Source organism: Cnephaeus nilssonii, assembly GCF_951640355.1.
Source record: "Cnephaeus nilssonii genome assembly, chromosome: 23".
NCBI classification, from domain to species: domain Eukaryota; kingdom Metazoa; phylum Chordata; class Mammalia; order Chiroptera; family Vespertilionidae; genus Cnephaeus; species Cnephaeus nilssonii.
Window position 1 is genome coordinate 8,682,104 of NC_137094.1, and position 27,254 is coordinate 8,709,357.

A 27,254-nucleotide genomic window follows, 5' to 3' on the forward strand; every position below is an offset into this window, starting at 1 on the left:
GTAATGTCAAAGATAGTTGCAATTATGGGGTATGAAGTTCAAGAGAGAATCTAATGAGAAAATATGTATTACCACTATCCTATATAATAAAAGCCTAATATGCTAAGTGTCCAGTCATCTGGTCATCCATTCAAACAATTAAAGCATAATATGCTAATGATATGCTAAGGCTGCTCAACCACTCGCTATGATGCTCACTGACCACCAGGGGGTAGACAGTCGACCAGTCGTTGTGATGTGTACTGACCACCAGGGGGCAGACACTCCGACCAGTAAGTTAGCTTGCTGCTGGGATCTGGCTGATTGGGACTGAGTGAGAGGGGCTGGATACGCCCTGGAGCCCTCCCGCGGTTCCTCACCAGCTGGCCAACCTCCTGTGTCCCTCCCTGGCCCCTATCATGCGCCTGTGGGGTTCCTCGGCCTGGCCTGCATGGTCCCTTGGCCTGGCCTGCACCCTCTCACAATCTGGGACCCCTTGGGGGATGTTGGATAGCTGGTTTCGGTCTGATCCCGCTCAATGCAGGAGCTGCCCTCTGGTGGTCAGTGCACTCAGCCAGAAGCTGGGCTCATGGCTGGCAAGCACAGCGGTGATGGTGGGAACCTCTCCCGTCTCCGCAGCAGCACTTAGAATGTCCAACTGATGGATTGGGCATAAGCCATCAGTCGGACATCCCCCGAGGGCTCCTGGACTTCGAAAGGGCGCAGGCTGGGCTGAGGGGACCCCCCTTGAGTGCAAAAATTTCATGCACCAGGCCGCTAGTATAGGCAATAAGTGGAAGATGGCCCTGCCCGGGTAGCTCAGTTGGTTAGAGCATCATCCTGATACGCCAAGGTTGTGGGTTCGATCCCTGGTCAAGGGACATACAAAACCTAACCAATGAATGCATGAATAAATGGAACAACAAATTGATATCTCTCTCTAAAATCCATAAAATAAGAACATATTAAAAAAAAATAGGTGAAAGATGGAAGTGAATTCGATCAATTACAGAGAGCTTGTTGGTCCACAGATAAGAGGGGCATCTGGGAAATGACCATTTAAAGAGAGAATCGACTCTCTTCCATCCACTCATTCATCTCTCCCGAGGTTTAGGTGCCCACAGGAAATAGGTCCTAAATAGTATGAGAACTTTTACAGCATTTTTTTCCATCTGAGATGACTGTCAAGTCTGGCCCCACAGCTGAAAGTCTTAATTTTGAATCAGAAAGCATTGATCCCAGAGAGCACGGAGCGGGCAGAGGTGGTTGGCCCACATGAGTTTAGCTTTGTTTCCCTGACCCTCAGGAGCTGAAGAGTGGCTGAATAAATGGGCAGAGTTCTCCTATTCAAGGCACGAAAGCACCTCAGGGTGAAGCTAAATCTTAATAGCTTCACGGAAAACTGATAAGCTACTGCAGTCCTTTTTAAGCTTACACTCTCCTGGCACAGTGTTCAGCTACTCTCAGCATTGCTGCCAATGACGTACGGTCGCAGCTGAACTGGAGTCCCAAAGAGTAACCATGAAAAAATACCAGCACATCTCAGTGAAGCCGGAACAGGAAAAGGAAGCACAGAGAGAACACTCATTCTAAACTTCCAAAGAAATCCGGATGACAGAGAAAATTCTGGAACACTTAGAAAATATAGCTCCAAGTGCCATGCTGTTGAGGAAAAGTGTAACAATTAATGGAGAATTGTTACAAATAGAACGTGAATAGAAAGTATATCTCAAAACTACAAGAAAGGGAAGAAAGAATAGTTTTGAAAACTGAGGTTAGGATTGAATATAGATGATATAACCAACAGATATTACATCTGGACATATAGAAATTTTATAAAAAGAAAAGAGTACTCACTAAAAACTACAGTGGAATAAAATTTATAATCTACAGAAGGAAAACCATTTCAACCCAGATTTTATATTGCTATGAAATTATTCAGTAACAACTCTACCCAGTTTGCTTACCCAACTTCCTAGTTAGTAATAGACGTCCAGAGAGACTATTGTACTACTGGGAGGCGCAATTGTACAACAAAAAAAAAATTAAATTAAATTTATACTAATGTAGGGGAAGGGACAACGAGCCTAAAACAGCTGATATAACACCTCCACATAATACAACTGAGATAAATAGGAAGAAATAACACAACAGAGAGGAGGATTTGGGGGGAAGGAAATAGAAGAGGAAGACAAGAAATGCAATGAGAGTCCACATTGAAGTTGTATGATTTTGTTGCTAAGTTTTAAAATTCTAAGTTAAGTATTCCAGAAAAGACACAAATGCCTACTTTAACTATTACCAAACTTTTTCTCATTTCCATTTTGTTATGCCTCCATTAATTACCCTATATAATAAAAGGCTAATATATAAATCGACCCAACGGTGGAACGACCAGTTGCTAGGATGTGCACTGACCACCAGGGGCAGATGCTCAACGCAGGAGCTGCCCCCTGGTGGTCAGTGCGCTCCCACAGGGGGAGTGCCGCTCAGCCAGAAGCCAGGCTCACAGTTAGCGAGCACAGCGGTGGTGGCGGGAGCCTCTTCGGCCTCCGCAGCAGCACTAAGGATGTCAGTTGTACATCCCTCAAGGGCTCCCGGACTGCGAGTGGGTGAAGGCAGGGCTAAGGGACTCCCCCACCCCCAATGCACGAATTTCGTGCACCGGGCCTCTAGTTTATTATAAAGTATTCTCTTAGTTATAATTCTCAGGCTCTATATCAACTAAAAAAATTGGGGGAGGGCAGCAATGCATAATTTGATCACAGTATTGCTGAGCGATTTGCCCAATTTATTGCTTTTTTCTTGGCTCTTAGAATTTTATTAGTGCCTATGTGATTCATGCAGATTATAAGGTTCCTCTTTCTCTTATATTATTATTTTGCTCATTTGAAGTCATCTTGGTGCTGACTTTAATGATTATTAAAGAATGTGGATTTATCCTAACATTTGGTGTGTGAGTAAAACCGATTTTTTTTTTTTTTAGTGAAAAAAAGAAATGACAGTTAAAGTGTTTCTGTAATGGCTAATTGAAACAAGAAATCTACTCTGTCTTTCTCATTATGCCTGAGTCTATTGAGTTTTTGTATGGCGTGATTATCAGTTCTCTCGGGCGCCTGTCTTATCGGGTGACAAATGGAAGAATATGACAGTCTCGATACGACACTTTAGCTAGTCTGTGCACAGGCATGAGCTGTCTTATTATAAAAAGATAACTGACATCGGAAGCGTTTGATGTGCTTATGGAATTCAGAAATATTCAACACTTAGGGCACTTCAAAAGGCGCGAGTAAAAAGTTGTACATTTTTAATCAGAAGCAATAAGAAATGTTTTAATAATTCGTTCAGAATAGGCATGGGAAATAGAACATTTCAGAGGAGTAATACAAAATTTTGGTGAAAGTTTTTTTTTGGGGGGGAAATGGAATAGTGGGCATTGTGGGGAATGTCAAAATACACTAGGCTGATTCCTAAATGAAAGGAGACGTTTAAAAATATTAACCATGAAATAGTTTTATTAAATCTGTAACAGGAAAGAAGTTCTGTCTAACCAGGTGCCCGTCTTGGGTGTCCTAGTGCGCAGGGCATTGTGTGGCCGGCATTTGGACAGGGACAGTGGTCCCAGGGGTTCCTTCCCGGTGGGCACTAGAAGCCATGTTGACTGGTAGGACCCTATGCTCTCTCGGCGCTGGTCCTCGAACACGGTGATGGGTGCTTTTCCTCCAGCTCTTGACATTCCCATCCGCACATATTTAGTCACTTTGTCAAAAGGAAGCATAGCCCCACCGTGGTGGCTCAGTGGTTGAGCATCGATCAACTTATGAACCAGGAGGTCACGGTTCAATTCCTGGTCAGAGCATATGCCCGGGTTGTAGGCTCAGTCCCCAGTGTGGGGCGTGCAGGAGGCAGCCAGTCTATGAGTCTCTTTCATCATTGATTTTACTCTCTCTCTCTCTCTCTTCCTCTCCCTTCCTCTCTGAAATCAATAAAAATATATTTAAAAAAATAAAAAAGAAATAAGAAAAGGAAGCATAGAAGCATGGAACAGACTGTGGAGTCTCAGAGGAAAGGCAGAGGAGGGTGGATGGGTGGGAACAGATCAATTAGAGACCTTGTATGTGTATAAGCATAACCCATGGACACAGACAATGGAGTGGGGGAGGCCTGGGGCAGGGGGCAGGGGCAGGCTCTAAGGGGTCAATGGGAGAATAAAGGGGCATATGCAATACTTTCAACAATAAAGTTTTTTTTATTTAAAAAAAAGGGAAGCAAAATAGGTCACTCAGTTGATAGCATCATCAGCTCACATTTAACTGCTTGACTGAGGCTCCAGGTGAGTACCAGTTGGGCAGTATGGGTAGATCTAGAAATCCTCTATAATAAAAGGCTAATATGCAAATCGACCAAACAGCAGAACGACCGGTTGCTATGATGCACACTGACCACCAGGGGGCAGACACTCAATGCAGGAGCTGCCCCCTGGTGGTCAGTGTGCTCCCACAGGGGGAGTGTCGCGCAGCCAGAAGCTGGGCTCACGGCTGGCGTATGCAGCAGTGGTAGCAGGAGCCTCTCCTACCTCTGGCAGCGCCAAGGATGTCCGACTGCCTAAATCAGTGGTCTGCAAACTGCGGCTTGTGAGCCGTGGTTTGCCGCTCTGTTGACTAATGAGTTTGCCGACCACTGGCTTAAACCATTGGTCAGACATCTCCCAAGGGCTTCCGGACTGCGAGAGGGCACAGGCCAGGCTGAGGGATCCCTTTGAGTGCACGAATTTCATGCACCGGGCCTCTTGTACACGGATAAAAGAAATTATGCAGCAGCCATTAATGCAGAGAGTAGCTCTGTGTAGGGGTAACCCTTTGCTCACCCATCCAGGCAACAGATGGCCATTAGCTCAATTGTGGGTTAGAGCTTCCAAGTCTTTGGTGGATTCGGTCTACTGTTTCCCTGCTTATCCATCAAAGGAGAAAGAACACATCTAGCCGGAGGGGTAGCTTGAAGGGGCAGGATCGTCAGGTACAGAAACGGTTTGGGGACAATAATAAGAAAGCCATAGGGTAATAGACCAGGTGTGTGTTCCTTTGCAATTAGCAGTCACTGTCTCCCAGGGAGAAGCAATATGGGCCAAGGACGCTCTCCTAATCCCATTTTCCCCATGACTTTGTTGTATTAAATTTAGCCACTCAAATAACTCCTCCTTCCCCATATTCATTTCTATGGGATAGCTGGCAAAAGTGTTGTTGAAAATCATCATAAAACCTACTAGTTGTTGTTTTCAATATATTTTTATTATTTTCAGAGAGGAAGAGAGAGGGAGAGAGAGAAACATCAATGATGAGAGAGCATCACTGATCAGCTGCCTCCTGCACACCCCACACTGGGGATCGAGCCCACAACCCTGGCATGTACCCTGATTGGAATTCGAACTGTGTCACCTCCTGGTTCATAGGTCGATGCTCAACCACTGAGCAACGCTGGCAGGGCAAAACACTATTAGTTTTAAGATGATTTACATGAGCTCCAAAAAAGTAGTCTTTGTATCTTGGACTTGGACCTAGAAGCATATTTTGCCATTGCATTTTAAAGTCTGTGGTCCTCTTAAGCAGATTCAATAAGTAAAAGGCAATGCGATTGCAATTCATAGGATAAACAATCAAGAAAATAAAAGCACTCCCCATGTTTGACTTCCCCTATTTGCTTTCATTTCTACGATAAACGTAGGAAATGCTGCCCCACATAGCATTAATTTTTATGCGAAGCAACAGGAAAGAACCTGTGGCTCAGAGTTCCCGAAAATGCCATGCCTCTGGTCCAGGCAGTGGCAGCAGCCAGGGAAGTGCCCTCTGACATTGTCACCAGGATGCAGCCAGCCAGCCACAGCCCTAACCGGTTGAAAGCTGTGTTGTTGTTGGTGATGCCCTGTGGCAGTGAAATCTTCCTATTGTCATTATTAACATTAAATGCATCAGAAAACTCTTAGCCAACTCCAGAGGAATAATAAGATCCTATAGGTTGCCCTGACCGGTTTGGCTCAGTGGATAGAGCGTCAGCCTGCGGACTGAAGGGTCCCAGGTTCGATTCCTGTCAAGGGCATGTACCTTGGTTACGGGCACATCCCTGGTAGGAGGTGTGCAGGAGGCAGCTGATCGATGTTTCTCTTTCATCGATGTTTCTAACTCTCTATCCCTCTCCCTTCCTCTCTGTAAAAAAACACACAAAAAACAATAAAACATATTTTAAAAAAAAGATCCTATAGGTTTTGCATAATGAAGTCTACGGTTACCATTTATGTACCATCATTAGTTACAGACTTCACAATCAAAGCTTTTATAAAAATGTCGTTTTTTAAAAAAATGTGTATATATATATTTTGGGTTCTTTGCCACAGAGTTTCTTGCAATTGCTGTGATTTGAAGCTATGTTACTTACAGCAGAAATCAAAATAGCAATCTGTAGGAGTGAGCTTATAGATTTGGCCTCTCCAAGACCAGTCCACAGCCATGCATTTAAATTCCATGGCAACCACAGTTTAGGCACAAAGGAGTCCTGACGTTAGTTAGCGACCTTGTGGTGACAAAATCGTGTCCAGTTTACCTTATTCCATAGCACACTGAAGAGACGCTTGAATCATCTAAGAAAACGTCTCTTTTCTAGACCCACATGTACTTTCGTGTTTTGATGGGTGTTCAGAGGGCATGCAGCGTCTGTCTCAATCGAGTTGCCTGGGGTTGGTGGGTGGTGTGCATGCGTATTGTTTTGATGGAGGATAATTTATGGGGCGTGGAAAAAATAGGTCAGCCATTGTCACCAGGCCTGGACTCATGGTGGCAAGGACAAGTGCAAATTGCACCAAAGCAATTGCTCTCCAAGAACGCACGGTCTGTTTTGTCCTGAATCAAATGTGACTGTCTTTTGTGCTTCTCTCCTCCAACCTTAATAGCTTATTTCACATACTCTGTTTTTAAAAATGCATTTTTATTGATTGCAGAGAGGGAGGGAGAGGGACAGAGAGACAGAAACATCAGTGATGAGAGAGAATCATTGATCAGCTGCCTCCTGCATGGCCCCTACTGGGGATCGAGCCTGCAAACCAGGGCATGTGGCATGACCTCTTGGTTCAGAGGTCAAAGCTCAACTGCTGAGCCACACCAGCTGGGCTTCACATATTTTATTTCATCAGCCATGTTTCTCCTTTCTTCTAATTTACATTTCACAGTTATATTGTTTATCTTGTGCATGGTTTCATGGATATACCTACTAGTAACTTAATATTGTTTATAATCATCCTCTTTATCCTCATGTTTCAAGGAACACCGCTCCTCCTGAAGTAGAACCTCTAGAGAATTTAAAAAATGCAATCCTGGGATAAGTGATTCTAATAGTTAAATGATGGGGAGTGGAGCTAGAGAAAGTAGTTTTCAGCATAAAGTCATTTGCATAGATAAATAATTCAACAATTCTTCTTTCCATTGAGTTAGTATTTGATTTGTTTTTGTACTTTTGAAGTGAAAATATGAGTCATCTTGGCATTGGTTATTTATCATGAACTATTTTAAACTTCCATTAAATGATTGGAGCAGGTTCAAGAAACATTGACAATGTCAACTATATTTTAAATCATGATATTAATTGTGTGTAATGCACCAAGTGCAGTGTTTATTATTTTGTAAAGATGCATGGAAATTTAGCATTGATATGTTCCTGTACTTTTTTCACTTGAGGACATAGAGTTTTATAGGTGAATGTGCACTTCTCTCACAAGATTTACTCTAAATAATAAAACAATTTTAAAAATTAAAGTCTTTGTTACTGAAATAGGTATATATCAATATGACCATTTTATTTTTAAATGCCTCTTGTATTAACAATGTGTTTGCAAATTGATTTCTAAATTCAATATTAAATCCCAGGAATGTTGCAGGATATAGAACTAGGAATACATTAAAATTGCAGTTTGACATTAAGTGCTTAGTAAAATGCTGAAATAAGAATTAATGACTGACAGAAACAAATAAATGATAAGAATATCTTCAAACTCAATATTCCCATTTGAAAGAAACAGATTATATAGTTATATAATTTCTAATTAGTAAATGTAATTTATAATCATCATCTATAATAATAAAAGCATAATATGTTAATTAGACCGGACGACCTTCCAAATGACCTTCTGGACAAAGCCGGGCTGTGAGGGAAGCGCGGGTCCCGGGTGCGAGAGGGAAGCCAGCGCTGGCAGCCAGGGGAAGGAAGGCCTACTCTTGCACGAATTTTGTGCATCGGGCCTCTAGTATAATACATAATTATATGCCAATTGATATTATGTGATATAGTTATCATATATATTTAATTATAACATATCTGAAATTTATAGTTATATATATAAAACTAGAAGCCCGGTGCACGAAATTCGTGCACGGCGGGGGGTTGTCCCTCAACCCAGCCTGTACCCTCTCCAATCTGGGACTCCTGGAAGGATGTCTGACTGCCCGTTTAGGCCCGATCCTGGTGGGATCGGGCCTAAACGGGCAGTCGGACATCCCTCTCACAATCCAGGACTGCTGGCTCCCAACTGCTTGCCTGCCTGCCTTCCTGATTGCCCCTAACTGCTTCTGCCTGCCAGCCTTATCACCCCCTAACCACTCCGCTGCCAGCCTGGTTGATGCTTAACTGCTCCCCTGCCAGCCTATTTGCCCCCAACTTCCCTCCTCTGCCAGCCTGGTCACCCCTAACTGCCCTCTTCTGCAGGGTTGATCACCTCCAACTGCCCTCCCTTGCAAGCCTGGTCCCTCTCAACTGCTCTCCCTTGCAGGCCTGGTCCCTCACAACTGCCCTCCCTTGCAGGCCGGGTGCCTCCCAACTGCCCTCTCCTGCTGGCCATCTTGTGGTGGCCATCTTGTGTCCACATGGGGGCAGGATCTTTGACCACATGGAGGCAGCTATATTGTGTGTTGCAGTGATGATCAATCTGTATCTTACTCTTTTATTAGATAGGATAGAGGCCTGGTGCACGGGTGGGGGCCAGCTGGTTTGCCCTGAAGGGTGTCACAGATAAGGGTGGGGGTTCCCTTGGGGTGTGGGGCGGCCTGAGCGAGGGGCCTGTGGTGGTTTGCAGGCCGGCCACGCCCCCTGGCAACCCAAGCAGAGGCCCTGGTATCTGGAATTTATTTTCCTTCTACAATTGAAACTTTGTAGCCTGGGGCGGCAGCCATTTCTGTGGCAGTTAATTCACCTTCTACAATTGAAACTTTGTAGCCTTAAGCGGGTGGGGCCAGGCCAGGGTGTGCAGAAAGCTTTACTTCCCCTGTTGCCGCCGGCAACCCTGGCCTGCTCTCTCAAGCTCCATTCTGCCTCCATTTGTTTGAATTTGTTTACCTTCTATAATTGAAACTTTGTAGCTTGAGTGGAGGCTTAGGCCTGCAATGGCTATGGAAAGCTTGGCTTCCTCTGTTACCTGGGAAACCTTGCTCTCTGTGGCTGTAGCCATCTTGGATTGGGGTTAATTTGCATACTTGCCCTGATTGGCTGGTGGGTGTGGCTTGGCTGGTGGGCGTGGCTTATGCAGTGGAGTGATGGTTAATTTGCATATTACCATTTTATTAGAGAGGATTGTTTTAGTATCATCATGTGAGATAATAATTACATATAATTAATTTAACATACATATTATATAATATACATGATTTATATAGTTGTGTATAAGTTACATATATATTTTAGTATCAATATTTTCTAAAACTTTTATTAGTTTGATAGCTTTAAGTATATGCAATTGTAAAAGATCCTACACCCCTAGGAGCAGAAACAAGCATACTGTTTTAGGATATAATAGAAACTAATCAACACATATTTGACTTTTTTAGAAGTCTAATGTAGAGTAATATAAAAATGGGTGGGAATTTCTACTTCAAAGCACTAATAAATTAATACTCGGAATAAAAGCCAGTCCATTTGGTCTTCAAAGTATAGGCACAAGCACATTTATAGCACTATTTATTGTTCATGACAATGACCCAAGATAGAACCCCATTCTAATAGACTTGTATAGCAATCTAGGCCAATTAAATTGTGCTTAATTGTAACTTTATTTCATGACAGGGAGAGAGAGAGAGAGAGAGAGAGAGAGAGAGAGAGAGAGAGAGAGAGAGAGAATGGGGATGCATTAGATTGATCAAGGCAAGTCAAGTTTCAAACACTGAGGTATGCAGGTTAGAAAGCCAGTGTGATTTCTGAATGGGCATTTGATTTATGAGTCGGAGGTTCAGGTCCCAGCTCCAGCTCTCATTTCCTTACATGATACCCAGTCCCCTGGCCAACCTCCCTGGGCTCCTGCGACCTCGTTTGCGTATGAATGGTGAGGCCAGGTGAGGTTTAGAAATGTACATGGGCTGGCCCTGCTGTATTTTCTTAGAAGTTCCCGCAAAAAAAGTTTAGTAAATAGACATCAGTATTGTTTTGTAATCAAGATTTCTAACTAAAAAGAAAATAGTTACTCATCGATTTAGTTCACCGTTCTTGAATTCCTACCTTGTGCCAGGTGCCCTGTGTAATTCTGAATAGGGAGCTTGCAGTTAAATAAGTAAAGTTAATGTAAAGAGAGGATTGCAGAGTCATTTTATCATTGCCATAATGAAACATAAAGACTTCATGGTAAGATAAATGCGTAAGGTATTGAAATACCACAAATGCTGTGAGTCCTCAAGTGAAAAATGCAAGAGCTAAATTTCCTTGCATCTCCACACAATAATAAGCATTGCACTTGATGCATTATACAGAATTAATATCATGATTTAAAATATAGTTGACATTGTCAATGCTCCTTGAACCTGCTCCAACCATTTAATGGAAGTTTAAAATAGTTCATGATTGCCATGCGGGTAACAGGGTAAGTGGAAGCCACGCAGAAGAGTTTAGACTTTGTTGTCACTATAAAAGAGGGGATATTTGTAGATTTTTAAGCAGAAGAATAAAATACTTAAGTCAGTTTTTAGATAGTAGCCTGGTAGGTAGTTCTGATTTATTGAGGAAATACGAACCAACAAAAAACAATTCTTAATATGAGTCAAAACTTGCTCTCTACATAAAAGAGCATGCCCATGTCATAGCTCGGGTAAAATTGATGACCTTCTGTGAGTGATGCTTTTGACCAAAGCGGGCATCCATGATTCCCAGGAGATTTATGCCTGGCCCAAGGGAAGAAAGTGGAATGAAAGACAAAGAGAGTCGCCTGCCTGCTTTGTGTCCGGAGGTGTGGATGGTTGCTGGGGATCAGATCCTGGATCATTCAGTGATGTTTCCTGTCCAATGTATACTGTCCCTCTGTGACAACTCCATTGAACCCAGAGAGCATGGTCAAGTCTGACTTACATAATAAAGTTGGTGTGTTTTTTTTGGACAGGTAACAGAAACACGGACGGGTCCCCTGGGCTGCAGTAACTATGACAACCTAGATTCTGTCAGCTCTGTTCTGGTCCAGAGTCCTGAGAATAAGATTCAGTTGCAAGGTATGTAAGTGACATTCATTCTCCATGGGCCTCCATGGCAGCTGTCCCATTGCGATGACTTTCTTCTTTGTGGTATCAGCCCTATGTGCAGTGCTGGGCTTTTAAAATTCTCACAAAAGGCCAACTTCCTAAATTTTGAGCTGATACGAGCATTCTAGACAAGATGAAGGAAATGTCAAAATTCGCTGTACTTCTTAAATGATCTGTAGCGATTGAAAATTTTTCATGATGGTATTTTACTTCCTTAGTTCTCACTGGTTCAACAAGTAGTACTTTTTTCATAGGTCTGCCTGAGCTTTGCATTTTTTTCTTTTTTAAAAAAATATATTTTTATTGATTTCAGAGAGGAAGGGAGAGGGAGAGAGAGAGAAACATCAATGATGAGAATCATTGATCGGCTGCCTCCTGCACACTCCCTACTGGGGATTGAGCCTGAAACCCAGGTATGGTCCCTGACTGGGGATCAAACAGTGACCTCCTGGTTCATAGCTCAACGCTCAACCACTGACCATGCTAAACCAGGCAGCTTTGTATTTTTTCTTATAGATTCTGGTAAAAGTTGTAAACATCTTTATGGTATAACATGAACTGTTGACATTTTAAATATAAATATATATGGCTGTTATGGCTACATTTGTCTTCCGACAAATAGAAATGTACTTGAGAATACATCTTGATAGTTATATCTTTCCACTGTAAAGATAGATTATATGATAATGCTGGTAATTTACCATCTTTTTCTATTTGAAATAATTTAATAGAGGGTTTTAAAAAATAACAACTTTTAACAAGCCTAGATTGTTTCTGAAATGCTCGTGTGTATGCATATTATTCATCCAGGCAGGGAAAGGTTATGAATAAACATGCACTAGTTTGAATAAGTTCAGGAAAGTCTTGGTGTTGGCACGTTGTCTAACTCCTGCCGACTGATCAAAGGAGTAATTCTGAGTTGTTCTTTTCTGGTCTGCCTTCTTTAATTGCATAACTCAGAACTGTATTTACATATTCAGTTTTACATCAAAATGCATTTTTCTCTCAATGCTAATTCTTTGTTTTTATTAAATGTACCTCATAGATGATGATTAAGGGTCAAACAATGACTTTCTCTAAATACAGGAAATGTAAATGTAAAAATCCAGTTTTATAGTAAATAACAACTATGTATTGGTCAAATTTTCCCTTACTGTTATGTTTATTTTCACTTACTGGTTAGTTTGAATGTTTAGCCTTCTTATTAAATTTTCCTGTGTAGCAATAAATGCTGAAATTGAAACTACATTCTTTAAAAATATACATTTTTATTCATTTTAGAGAAGAAGGGGAAGGGAGAGAGAGGTTAAATCATCAGTGATGAGAGAGAATCATCGATAGGCTGCCTCCTGCATGCTCCCCTACTGGGGCTTGCTCTAGCCAGTGTTGTTCAGTGGATAGAGCATCAGTCCTGGGACAGAAGGTTCCCGAGTTCGTTTCTGGTCAAGGGCACGTAGGTTGCAGGCTGGATCCCTGGCCGTGGTTGGGTGCTAGCAAGAGGTAAACAATCGATGTGTCTCTCTCACATTGATGTTTCTCTCTCTGTGTGTCTCTCCCCCTCCTTTCCACCATCTCTAAAAATCAATGGAAAATATCCTCGGGGGAGGATTAACAAAAAAAAACAACAACAACAAAAGAAAGTACTGAAAACTGTTAGAAATCAAGTGATGCAGAATAAACACCTGCCTTCCTTTTCAGGGGTAGACAGGCTCTACCTACAATGTAGATTCTACAGGAGGGAAAAATAACCAAACATTCTCATCAAATACCATATTTTCCGGCATATAAGACGACTGGGCGTATAGAAGACTTTCCTGGGTTAAAAAGTGGTCTTATACGCCGGAAAATACGGTAAGTCAGAGAGCCAATCAACTAAGTTCAAAAAACAAAATCAGATAGTCTGAGGGATTGAGCGCATCTGTAATTACTGGGATTCTTGCACAGTGCATGGAGTCAGCATATGGTGCAAAGAGTTACAAATATTTGCGATTTTGTGGAGTTAGATAATTTTCCAGGGATGGTGTTCAACATGCATGAATCCATATCTCGATATACTGAGTTTTTTACCTTTTTGGCTATCTATATATATAAAAGGCTAATATGCATAGTGTCCCCTCAGGAACTCAGGAGACCAGGAGTTCGATCACTCACTATGATGTGCGCTGACCACCAGGGGGCAGCACGGAACAAAGGAAGGCCCAGATAGGCCCTTACCACTGGCCAGGCCTAGGGACCCTACGTGCACGGGGCCTCTAGTTGTAAATGTGTTAAGCTTTTTTTTTATTTATCAAAGCAAACTTGTTTGCCGTGTTTGTTCTTTCAGGCCTGCAGGCTCTCCTCCCTGACTATCTTCAGGAGCGTTTTGTACAGGCAGCTCTGAGCTACATCGCCTGCAACTCCGAGGGAGAGTTCATCTGCAAGGACAATGACTGCTGGTGTCAGTGTGGCCCCAGATTCCCAGAATGCAACTGCCCCTCCATGGACATCCAAGCCATGGAAGAGAATCTGCTTCGGATAACCGAGACCTGGAAAGCCTACAACAGCGACTTCGAGGAGTCAGGTAAGACCTGGGTTTTGATGCCTCACTGCGACTTCGCCCAAGGAACTGCTGTGTTGAAAAGACAGTGTTGCCCGTTTGGAAGAACTATTACATCCTTGGGAGGGATTTTCCTTAGATTTTCTTCTTCTTCTTTCAAATGGACATGGGATTGCTTTCATTGATGGTTATTCAGTGTTTCACCGAAAACACATATGGTGCTTTGTGTCTTTCTGTGTGCTTTCGGCATTGGGACCTAGCCTGCTTTTGAGCTCACAGGTCCGTCATCTTGTTGCTTTCATCAATACAAGAATTGATTGTGTGGCATCTCTGATACCTCGCTGGTTTTTTCCAGTGGTCCCTGAGTTTTCTGACACCTTCCCTGGTTCTGTGAATTCGCTGGGCACATGATCTTCATTCCCCAGTGACCACAGACAACAGTTTGACCAGCTGTTTCCACACAAGGAGGATTGCCCTCATGCCAGCCTCTTCTAGAGTGTCCTGGACACACCCACCGTCCACCACATCAAAGTCGTAGCTTTCCTCAGCACAGTCTCCCCCTCAATTTCCAGCCCCCATTGCTGTCTAAGTCGAGATCAGGTTGGCAGTGCTGTAATAGCAAACTCGCCTAGCATCTCAGATATAAACTCCGTTCATTTCTTGCCCAGACCACAAGTCCACACAGGTGAACGGGAGTCTTTGCATTGCCCTGCTCTCACCTAGATTCGGGCTGAAGAAATGTTCTATCTGGGATGATTTGGGGATGGAGGCAGTAGAAAGAGAGCAGTAAGTCACTGCTGGCTCTTATATGACTTGCCAGGAATTGATTACGATCATTTTTATGGTCACGTCTAATTTCAAAGGAGACAGAGAGGTGCCATTTTGCCATGTGCCTGGAAGAGAAGATGACCCAGAAAGTTGGTGGACAGCCAACGTGTCAGCCAGCATTGGATTTTCAGAAACTGGCAACTAAAAACATCATATTCTATGTCATCTCACCACGTAATTTTAGGTTTACTCTTGGTGTCTGGAATTTCATAGTCCGGGAAAGGCAATGTATAGACACATTCAAGCCACTGTCGCCATCATTTTGTCAAAACTAAGTAGTTGAGCATCAGATAAACAAACTTTATCAGTAGCAAGCCATGTGATCATTCGTAAGTCATTTAATCTCTTAAAACTTCTGCTATCTCATTTGTTATTCAGTTACCTTATTTAGCTTAGAGGAACTACCTATAAAATTCTCATTCGAAATTAACTACCACATATACTAGTAATATTGCATCCTCATGAGTGAAGATCTTTGGCCATCATGTGCTTATATTTATAGCATAACTGTTTTATGGGGATTGGTAATTAGAATGTAGGCGTAAGCTTTAGCCCTAACCGGTTTGGCTCAGTGGATAGAGCATTGGCCTTCGGACTGAAGAGTCCCAGGTTCGATTCTAGTCAAGGGCATGTACCTTGGTTGAGGGCACATTCCCAGTAGTGGGTGTGCAGGAGGCAGCTGGTCGATGTTTCTCTCTCATCGATGTTTCTAACTCTCTCTCCCTCTCCCTTCCTCTCTGTAAAAAATCAATAAAATATATTTTTTAAAAAAGAATATAAGCTTTAAATAATATCAAATCTCCAATGATAATTCTCGAAATATCTATGTAAGTTTTAATTTACTGCGATCATCTGCTCATTGGCTCTACTGAAATTTACAGGTATTCCCAGCATGAGACAATGTTCAGCTTTCATACTAATATATCAAAACCAATTTGGTTTTCACTGCTGTTTGCTCTCATTGGTCAGTGTGTCCGCTCTAATTCATCAATGCCTGGCTGTATCCTATTTAATGTATTATGAATATCACCTTTGCCATCATCAAATTTTATCCTGTACTTCAATTAATTTCCTAACTTCATCTGAAAGAAGATGGCTATAGAGTGTCAGGCAGGTGTCTTATGCAAGGATTCCTGATTTAGCTCCTGAGGGCTTTCTGCTAAACGCTATCTACCTGCTCCTCTTTGCCTGATGTATTTCCGTTCCCAGATCAGGGCCGACGTCCCAACTGCCTGTAAAGGGTTCGATGTTTTCTTGAGGGCAGAGAACAGCATATTTATTTTTTATTTTTATTTATTTTTCCTAATTTCAGAGAGGAAGGTAGATGGAGAGAGAGAGAGATAGAACCATCAATGATGAGAGAGAATCACTGATCAGCTGCCTCCTGCATGCCCCACACTGGGGATGAAGCCCACAACCCAGGCTTGTGTCCTGACCGGGTATCGAACCGTGACCTCCTGGTTCATAGGTCGACGCTCAACCACTGAGCCACACCGGCCGGGCCAGCATATTTCATTTTATCATTACATGAAAACTAGTAAACTGCGCTCTATTTAGTAGGCACATTGTACATCACAATATATGTTGATTGATTGATGAATGAGATCAAATGTATGCGCAGCCAGGCGCTGCCCTGGCTTTGATTTAATCTGCCTCGTTCACTGGCTCTTGGAATGTCACCGCAGCTGTGCTTGATCTTTTCAACAGGCATATTCAAAGGAGCAGTGCTAAGAACCAAAAATACGTTACCTGTTATTGTTTTGTTTTGTCTTTACCTAGGAATTGTGGGGGTTTTTTGGGGGGGGGTCTTTTTTTTTCTATTGCTCAGATCTAAAGAGCATGAACAATAAGGTGATTTATTACATATAGTGCTTTTTCCATTACTTCGAATTCATTTATTGAGAAAAGTTATCTCTCTATAGATGTTTGTTTTAATGCTATCAGAGTCTGTTATTCGAATCCATAATTTGGTCAACTATCAAGGTTAGTTGGAAACAAATCATTCAGCACTTTGATTCAGTATCACCAAACTAACATAAATGGGGACTTTATTCAGTGTTTTATTTTTATTTCTTCCTGTGTTTTAATGTCAGTTTTTTTTTTTTATGTAGACATAAACTATGGGGAAGGAAGATTAATGAATAATACTATATATTCAGAGCATTTTTACATGTGTGCATATATGACACACAGACACAGACAACACGATGGTGACACCTACAGCATGCACATAGCATCCGCCATGTGGCCAAAGGGCTGTCACAGAGAGTCTCCTTTAATTTTTGTTATCTTGCTGGTATGACTTAGCAGCTAGCCCCGAGGAAGAAATGGCCCTTCTGCTGGCAACAGTCAGCGCCTCGTTTAAGGAGGTGACAAAGTGTGAGCGGAAAGATCTCGAAGTTAATTGGCAGCTAAACAAATGTGTGGCGTTATGTCAGATTGTCAGGTAGCTGTGTTGTGTGAACTCCGAGCAAGTATCACCCTGAGAAGGTTGGCCAAATTTGTCGCCCTGGCTATGCAAGATAACACACACAGAGAGGAGCAAGACAAATGTCCCCAAGCACCGCGGGAGCTCCAAGACGTGTCTCAACTCCTAAAACTAACAGGGGCTCTGTGTCCGGTTTGTCAAACCTCCTGACTGGTGGCGAATCCTCTGCTCTACATAGTGTAGAGTTGGTTATTTCACTCCTGTTTCCAGGAATGGGGAGCTCTCTGATCACAAAGCCCAGGATCGTGAGTTGGAGCCCTGTGCTTAGAAGATGACCCTTGCCCTGGCTGGTTTGGCTCAATAGATAGAGCATCAGTCTGCAGACTTAAGGGTCCCGGCTTCGATTCTGATCAAGGGCAGTACATTGTTTGGAGGTTCCTGGCCCTGGTCGTGGTGCGTGCAGGAGGCAACCAATCGATGTGTTTCTCTAACATTGATGTTTCTCTCTGTCCCTCCCTCTCCCTTCCACTCTCCCTAAAAATCAATGGAAAAAATGTCCTCAGGTGAGGATTAACCAAAAATAAAAGAGAGAGAGAGAGAGAGAGAGAGAGAGAGAGATGACTCTTGTTTATTTTGAAATTGTATTTATTCCTCACTTTTCTGCAAAAGTAGCATGATGTTGTCATGTGCTAAAATATTTGTGGCTCTAACCTTTGTCCAATATGCAGTCTTCTTCTCCATATGCATGCAGTGTCCACTCCCTCCTCCAGGGGGCAGCCGTCAGGTGTTTGCATAATTCTCCCACCTCCCCTGTGTGTGTGTTAACAAATCGCGTATTCCCACTCTCTTAGGTGACCCTTATTTCTAACCCATGGACCTACCTTGTAACCCTCTTGGAATAATCTCGGTTTGTCGGTGGAATTCAGAACTTAACAGAACACAGTGTTATGAATGTGGATTCTTTAATGCTACAGAAAACAATTGTCTTTATTCTATATATTATGCAGACTAAGGAATCCATTAACTTTTTGGCAACTATGTCATATTGTTCAGACACACTGAGCTGTGATAAAAAATTTTTAAATAGCCCAGCTGGTGTGGCTCAGTGGTTGAGGGTCGACCCATGAACCAGGAGGTCCTGGTTCAATTCTTGGTCAGGGCATGTGCCCAGATTGCTGGATCGATCCCCAGTGGGGGAGCATGCTGTAGGCAGTAGGTCAATGATTCTCTCATCATTGATGTTTCTCTTCCTCTCTGAAATAAAATAAAATAATAAAATAAAAATAAAGGGAATACTCAAATACTCCCACAGCAGAGCAATAAAACTTGATTAAAAATGTTTTTTAAAGATTTTTTCACATAGTCTGCTGGTAAGTCAGATCCCCTCTTTTTTTTTTCTCTCTCTCTCTCTCTCTCTCTCACACACACACACACACACACACACACAAACACACTCACTTTTCTCTCATGTAAATGCTGACATTCCCTTTGTTTTCACATTTCTGCCGTTGTTGCACTCTGAGTTTTTTGGAATCCGATTCCACCATGGACTAAAATGAAGTCTTTTTTGGTTTCTTATTACTCATCGGCTTTTGGTTCTTTATTGATTTGTTGATTTTAGCAGAAGAGGGCCGATAGTATAACCCAGTCCCAAAGCACACTACGGTTTCCCCGGAATCAGAGAAAAATTCCATATCGATTTTATTTTATTTTATTTTTTAATATATTTTATTGATTTTTTATAGAGAGGAAGGGAGAGGATAGAGAGTTAGAAACATCGATGAGAGAGAAACATCAATCAGCTGCCTCCTGCACATACTGGGGATGTGCCCACAACCAAGATACATGCCCTTGACCGGAATTGAACCTGGGACCCCCCAGTCCATAGGCCAATGCTCTATCCACTGAGCCAAACCGGCTAGGGCTCCATATCGATTTTAGCAATTCGCGTGGTCCACTTCATTCTTCTGCCCAAAATAACATTCCATTTTATTTCTAATTAATACCAAACTGAAATGATATCTGTATGCCCAAGCATTTTAACATTGTATTTTTTTCAAAAAAGGGTTATTATCATGTAATATAGTTAACAATTCTATTTAAATGCCCTCAAGCCTAGTATGTATGATAAATGGCAATTTGCAATAAATTCTGCTACTTCTGATCAGATATTCTTATTTCTGTGCAAAATGTCGACCAGTGTCTCAGTTTGAAATTTATTCCAAAATGTGCAACGAGCGGCCGCAGATAAAACACCAACATGTCCTGAGTTTCTCTCCTTGATCATTTTTCTCTTTCCTGCTATCTTCCTTCCTGTTAAAATGCATACTCACATTTGGAAATTCTCAGATGAAATACAAGGTATTTACCATCAAGAAGGTCTCGGAGGAGAAAGTACATCTGCTCAGCCTTTAAAACAATGCTTGAACTTCCCGGCGTTTTTTAAAATTCCGAGTCAGCTTTGATGATAACATTCTAGGACGTGAAAATCCTTCCCTGGAGGGTGGAGAGCCGTAGATGGATCTAGTTAGTTGAAGTTGTAAGAAACTGATTTTTTTTTTTTTTTTCTTAAAGAGAAATACATTTGTCATGTGTGTCTTTTAAAAAAAATGTTCTTTGCTCTCTTTTCATCCTAACTCTATCCCATGTTGCCTTAAAGAACCCAAGACAGATTTACAATGAAGCAGAACATTCTTGAATACTTGTTTTCTTTAATGAATTACCCTGCATTGAAAAGTATTATAGCCATGCCCAGCCGTGGTGGCTCAGTGGTTGAGCATCAACCTATGAACCAGGAGATCACAGTTCAATTCCTGGTCGGGGCACATGCTTGGGTTGCAGGCTCCATCCCCGTAGGGGGCGCACAGGAGGCAGCCAACTGATGCAGTTTGATTTATAGCGCAGGAGAAGGCTAACGCTGTATGCCTCAGCTAGGGACACGCCTAACTAATGACAGCGCGGTGATAACAGAGGACAGGGCGCTGTCGGTAGGCCAGTGGCATCACAGTGGCCTTTCATTGTTGTTGTTAATCTGTCTCCTGTTGATTTGTTTATTGTTGAATTTATTGGGGTGACATTGGTTAATAAGATTATAGGTTTCAGGTGTGTAGTTCTATAAAACATCATCTGCATATATGGCATTGTGGGTTCACCACCCCAAGTAAAGTCTCCTTCTACCACCATTTATCCCCTCTTTACCTTCTTCTACTCCCCCCCCCCTTCCTCTCTGGGAACCACTATATTGTTGTCTGTGTCTATGAGGTTTGTTTTGTTGTTGTTTTATTTGTGTGGCTTTTTTTTTCTTAATCCTTTTACCTTTTCACCCAGCCCTGCAGACCTCCTCCCAGACTGACTCTGAGCGGTGAGTCTGGTCTCTGTGAGTGTGTTAACCTAAAGCCATGGTCAGCAAACTGCGGCTCTAGAGCCACATGCGGCTCTTTGGCTCCTTGAGTGTGGCTCTTCCATAAAATACCACGGCCTGGGCTAGTCTATTTTGAACAAGTGGCGTTAGAAGAAGTTTAAGTTTAAAAAATGTGGCTCTCAAAAGAAATTTCAATCGTTGTGCTGTTGATATTTGGCTCTGTTGGCTAATGAGTTTGCCGACCACTGGCCTAAAGGAGCAGAATCCACTCCCCAGAGGAGCATGACTGCGGTTGGAAGGCAGAGTTGGGGTCAGGCATGAGTGGTAGATGGCCATTTCTTCTTTACGGGGTTGGAGTCTAGAACAGAGAATGGCAGAGAGGGGTCACAGGGGAGGACGGGAGCCCCCGGGACCTAGCGCAGAAGCTCATCTCCTTCTTGGCGACCGCCAACAACCGTTCCTTGACATGAAATGCTTGGGACTGAGAACATATGACAAGTACAGAGTCATGGGTTATGTGTACTGAACACCAGCTTAAGAATAATTGAGTGGAAATAGCAAAGCCATGTTTTGAAGAACTTTAGTTATGAAAAGAGGGAGGATCTTAAAGCGGTAGATTGAGGACAAGCAGATTCCGGTAAATATCACGTGATTGGAAAACTCCCAAGGCCTGTTGTCACACCAAAGGGACTGAAATGATGGAGAGGAGACTGTTAATTCAGCAGGAGAGGGGCGATATGAAGCATGCCCATGAGGGCTATGGCCATGGATGAACTAGGGAATTGGAGTATGTGTCTAGCTTTCTATGGGGCAGGGCAAAGAAATTCTTCGCACGTGTGGTACATTGGCTAATTTGAAGTAAAAGGAAAATCTGTCAATTTTTCTTTTCTTTTTTTCTGTGAAAAGCTTTATTGTTTCATTTGGTCCAATGCATGGGAGAGGGCTTCTCAGGTAAAAACAAGACACCAGGGGGGTGCAGAAGGGCCCCCCAAAGGCCTCTGGGCTCCACAGGCTCCTGGTTGTGCTTGAGGGGGAGCCGTGGAAGAGATACTGGCCCAGCCCAGCCTGGGGGCCGCCTGCGGAGGGAAGGCAGGTGTGGCCCATCTTCCTGATGAGCTTCACCTGTAAAAAGTCACGGGGATGCGGGTCTGCACGGGTAGAACCAGGGCCTGTAACTACAAAAGGGCCTGGATCTGGCTCCTCTTCAAGGTCAAAGCGGCTTCCGTGGCCCTGAGTTGTGCCCACTCACCTTGGGAGGCCTCGGCACGTCCTGGAAGAGGATGCGGCCCCTGCGCTGGGTTAGCGTCTTTAAGATGCTCAGGCCCTGGTGCTTCTCCTCTGCCAACTTCAGTAGACGTGGCCCCGGCCTGGAGAGCCACATCCTCTCGTGGAAACAGAAGCCCAGAGAGAGGTGGGTGTGGGGCCCGCAGAGGCCGGGGGCCAGGCGGGTGACAGGGCCTCCACCTCGGTGGTGGAATAATTCTGAGGAATTTGGGAGCGCGTGGTTGTTTGCAATAAGGAGTTAAGGCACAAAGAAAACCTGGAAACCTGTGTGTTGGCTGGTCTCGGAGGTGGTTGTGAAGGTGGTGACTGATGAGAGACGCATTGAGGGGCCCTCGGCTGGGAGAAGGGGCGTCCCTGGGTCTGTCTGGTCCAAACGCTGTTGGAGCAGGAGACAGACCCGGACCGCCCAGGGCCCTGCACCACTGTTAATTTTTCAGTCTTTTTTGGGAAGAGAAGAAAAATCAGATAATTAAATATGGACACATAAAAAGTTCAGCATACAACTTAAATATTCAGTAGGAACGTAAAGCTTCGGGGTGAGATGGAGCATATGATGTAGGTGGCGGAAGGGCACCAGGTGGGGTCTGATCAAACCTGGGTTCGGCAACCTCGGTACTGTGCCGGCTGGAGAGGGGTGGGGGAGAGAAAAAGGCATGGGCCTGCTCCCAGGAGAGAGAGCGCACTGGGTCCTCACTCCTAAGGGCTTTAAGGGGGAGAGTTTAGGGGAGCCCCAGGGGAAGGTCTCAGTAGAACATTCAGCAGCTTTCTAGGTGTGTCCTTTCAGGATTGTGGTCTCCACCGATTGATTTGGGGGCACCAGGGCGGGGTCATTATTTCATGCAGCTGGGCCTGACGTCAGCCGTGGCTGGTTTTGCTGCTTTTGTGGGTCTGGAGCTGAAATACAACTGAGGCCTAGATCCGTGGTCGGCAAACTGCGGCTCGAGAGCCACATGCGGCTCTTTGGCCCCTTGAGTGTGGCTCTTCCACAAAATACCACGGCCTGGGCGAGTCTATTTTGAAGAAGTGGCGTTAGAAGAAGTTTAAGTTTAAAAAATTTGGCTCTCCAAAGAAATTTCAATCGTTGTACTATTGATATTTGGCTCTGTTGACTAATGAGTTTGCCGACCACGGGCCTAGATGTTCTCTCTCGGGAGGAAAGGTCAGGGGGGCCAAACTGCCTGACCAGCATATACTAGGGGAGGAGAGGTCACCCCGGGGGCGAGGCCCCACCCTACAATTGATCTTCTGTTGCTAGGCACCTGGGGGTGTCTGACCTGGTGACCTTCTGTTCCTGGCCCAGCGTCCTTGCTCTGCTCCTGTCTAGTCTAACCGTCTACCACGTCATGTCGAAAAATAATTGTAAACTATCAAATACTATGCAAAAGCTCATTTTATTTATTTATTTTGGATATTATTTCTGGGTGTCATTGAACCGATCTGTGAGATAAGTGAGCCTCAAATATTCTACAAATTAGCCTCAACTGCTCTGCATCGGAGATCTGGATTTAGTGATTGCTCATAGGATGCCGTTGCGCTATGATGTTTGTGATGTTGTTGCCCGTGTTGATTGTAGAGACCTAGCATATACATAATGAAAACTTTCGTTTTGCTTTTAAATTGCATATGGGAAGGGAGCCTGGATAGGAAACAAATCATTTGCATGCGGGGAAGTTCCAAGTAACCTTGTACTCATAGCTCCACGCATTGTTTTTACCCGGAGAAGCGACTGGAGAGCTATTTTGAATTATTTATGTTAACCATCTGTTCCCTGCATATCATATCTTCCAGAACAGACAGATCCCATGCCCTTCCGACTTGAGCTACCACTACTTCTAGATGAGCAGCTGTTTTCTTATCAAAAATCCATACTGAAGCCATTTATCCTAAACTGGTGAATTCCATTAGTATTTCCAGGGCTGCAGCCGGATGAATCTGCTTAAATAGCACTCTCTTTAAAAACAGGTGCTTAAGTGGCTTATCCCAATTCTATCACTTAACAATAGTACTTAGGAAAAAAAAAACACACTCCAGATTTTCTGCTAAAACAAAATAATAGGACTGCTTTCATTTACTGCTACTTTTTGTTAAGAAAACAGCACTCAGTTGTCGACATATGGTACTTGTATGGCTTTGCTTTGATCAGAGAGTGGTCTCGATCTAAACTGTTTTAAGTGGAATTAACATTTTTACAATAGCTTAATGATCGTGATTTCAAAAGGACACATGTAAATAAAAATGATTTTTGATCACTCTCTTAATAGCATCGGGCCGCTGTAACAAATGACCACAAACTTGGTGGCTTAAACAACCAGAAAGGTAGAAAATCAAGGTGCCAATAGGACCTCCCTCCCTCTGGGTGCTCTAGAGGAGAGAAAAATGCCCTGGCTGTTTCCAGCTCTGGTTGCTGCCGGTCTTTTTTGACTTCTGACCCCATCACTCTGACCTCTGCCTCCAAGGTCACCTTCCTCCTCCTCTTGTCATCTCCCTCCGCCTCTCCACTGTAAGATCATGGGGATGGATTGGCCAGCATGGCTCTGTGGTTGAGTGTTGACCTATGAACCAGGAGGTCAGGGCACACGCCCAGGTTGGGGGCTCGATCCCTAGTAGGGGGTGTGCAGGAGGCAACCTATGTTTCTATCTCTTTCTGTTACTTCATTTCTGAAATAAAAAATACGTATTTTTTTAAAAGTTGCATTAAAAAAAAATCACTAGTATAGCCTTCAGAGCCTGTTTCAACAAATCATATTAATCACCCAATGTTGTCAAAGAAAACTTGCTACAGATAAATTAGAAGGGTAAGGAAGGTTATATTTAAGACTATTAACATGGAAGAGAGAGATGCGTCTCAATTCAGCTTCAACAAAGGTGGTGGGAGGGTTTTTAAGTGCTGGGGTGAGCTGAGGAAAATAGCAGAGGACAAGGCTGGGGGGGTGGGGGGGGTCAGCCAGTGTGACCAGGTCATCTGTGTTTGCTAATTGGTGATGAGTTGGGCTCTTATCTTCCCACAGAGGGTGAGAGATGGGCTCTTTCTCTTTCCTGATGGTTATATTTCACAGGGATGGCTCCCGGGTCCTTGAGAAAGACATTCCCAGGTTGTAAACCTGTCTAGAAGCTGGGATAAGATTTACATCTCGAAGGGGCAGAGGAAGAATTTACAATTGCAAGTTTCCTCAAGTAAATGCTCTCAGTAAAGAGAAGTCAGGACTGCCTTAGTCCGTTGCGACTGCCTTGGCAAAAATGTCCTCGATAGTGTGGCTTACAAACAACCGAAGTTCATTTCTCATTGTGGTGGCCCTTGAGAAGTCCAAGTTCAGGCACCAGCAGATCCAGAGTCTGGTAAAGAACCACGTCCTCAGTCTTAGTATTTGTGATATAAGCAACCCCACCCCTGGTATCATCACCTTGGGGGGTTAGAATTTCAACATAGGAATTTGGGGGCAATACACTCAGACCATATCAGGGACCTATATTCCCAAATAAACCTGTCTAAGGTTTAGTCTCGCTGAAGGGACTTTGAAGGCCATCTTGGTCAAGGTCATCTTGGTCAAGGTCAAGACTTTTAACTTAATCATGTCTGCAAAGATGTGATTTTCAATTAAGATCACATTTATAGGTGCCAGAGGATAGCATGTGGATATTTTTTGAAAGGCTTGTAAACAAGAACCACTCATGGTGTCTGAACTTTTGGCCCAGTCTCAACAATTTCAGCATCCTCCCTCGTGGAAAAACGTGGCCTTCGTTGTAGTGCATTAAAGTCACAACATATTTTTTTGGTTTGGGTCTGGGGAAAGAGTAGGCGTTCAATGTATTTGAAAATTTTTACTTTTGAATGTTTTTTAAACGGTATTTCTTTCGCTGGTAGACCAGACATTTATGTTATACTCATCAGACATCTCCAATCAATTCCATTTTCACATACTAGAGGCCCAGTGCATGAATTCATGCATGGGTGGGGTCCTTCAGCCTGCCCGGAGATCAGGGCTAGCCAGCCAGGGGGAGGGACTGCGGGAGGTTGGCCAGCCACGGGAGGTTGACTGTGGGAGTGCACTGACCACCAGGGGACAGCTCCTGCATTGAGCGTCTGCCCCCTGGTGGTCCGTGCATGTCATAGTGACCGGTTGACTGGTCATTCAGTCGACTGCTCATAACGGTTGCCTAGGCTTTTATATATCTAGATGTTTGGTACAACTACATTTTTAGGTCCAGATATTTAAATTTGACTATTGTCACCTAATAGATGGCATGATAGAAATTCAAGACAGTAAGAAAAATGTAGGAGACAGTTATGTGTTCATTATTTCTTTTTTTAAAAAAATATTTTTATTGATATTAGGAGGGAGAGTAAGAAAGAGAATCATCACTGATGAGAGAGAATCATTGAGCAGCTGCCTCCTGTGCGCCCCCTACTAGGGATTGAACCCGAAACCTGGGCATGTGTCCTGACCAGGAATCAAAACGTGACCTCCTCTTTCATAGGTCAACGCTCCACACCAGTAGGGCTGTGTTCCTTATTTCTATCTGTAGTTATATCCTCCTAGAATTAGGGGAAAGATTGCTATACCAGTTCAGTCAACTTCCTACCAGTACAAAACTGACAGATCAGATAATGATAGCTCAGACGTTCAGTCTTTTTTCTTTTAAGTGTGGGTTTGTGATAGTGAAGAAAACCATCCAAGGGGTTAGCAGCATTGTTCTCTATTCCTCTTGCTAAACCTCTAGAGTTCAGCTCACAACTCGGACATGATATATAAAGCAAGCAGGATGGGAGCCAGGCTGGGGACCGCAGAACGCAAGGAGCAACTCAGCCACGAGTCAGATATTTTTGTTGTTTTTTCTTTTCGTTTTATTGCCTTTTATATCACCAACTGCTAGGCGTGCTGATTCAGGTTAACATTAATAACACTGGCCATTGCAAACGCATTATTCCCCTTTATAGAACAGGGAACTGGGTCACAGGTATGGCAAGGACCCTCCCCAAGGTCATGTGGGTTCCAGGGCCAGTGCAGAAGGGAAGCCTGTGTGGTCTGGCTCCACAGTATCTTCGTTGAACTATCTGCCTGCCACGGAGAAAGCAGACATTTAATTTAACCTGATCACCAACTACTATTAGGCATCTCTCTCACTGCACATCCATTTTCCTAGAAAGATGACTCACTTCATATGCAAGGCAGACATTACCTCGTTTTCCTTGAGCAGTTCCACAGGGAATGTTTAATTAGATTGATGACAACTCGGGATCCTTTTTGCTCCTTTAAAATAAGGAAGTCGATCGTTAATAAGGGCCGCCCGTTGTCAGGGACAGACACT

General features: G+C 43.4%; 1 protein-coding gene across 2 annotated transcripts in view; it reads left to right on the forward strand.

Moving 5' to 3' along the window:
- Window positions 1-27,254, forward strand: part of BRINP3 (BMP/retinoic acid inducible neural specific 3) — a gene marked incomplete at both ends in the record, with an annotated part of 223,916 nt that overhangs the window by 155,982 nt on the left and 40,680 nt on the right. For both annotated transcript variants that reach the window (XM_079763782.1, XM_079763783.1), the window contains 2 exons: window positions 11,375-11,480; window positions 13,834-14,070. In XM_079763782.1, coding sequence (XP_079619908.1) covers window positions 11,375-11,480; window positions 13,834-14,070 — 343 coding nt within the window. The remainder of the gene's footprint in view (window positions 1-11,374; window positions 11,481-13,833; window positions 14,071-27,254) is intronic.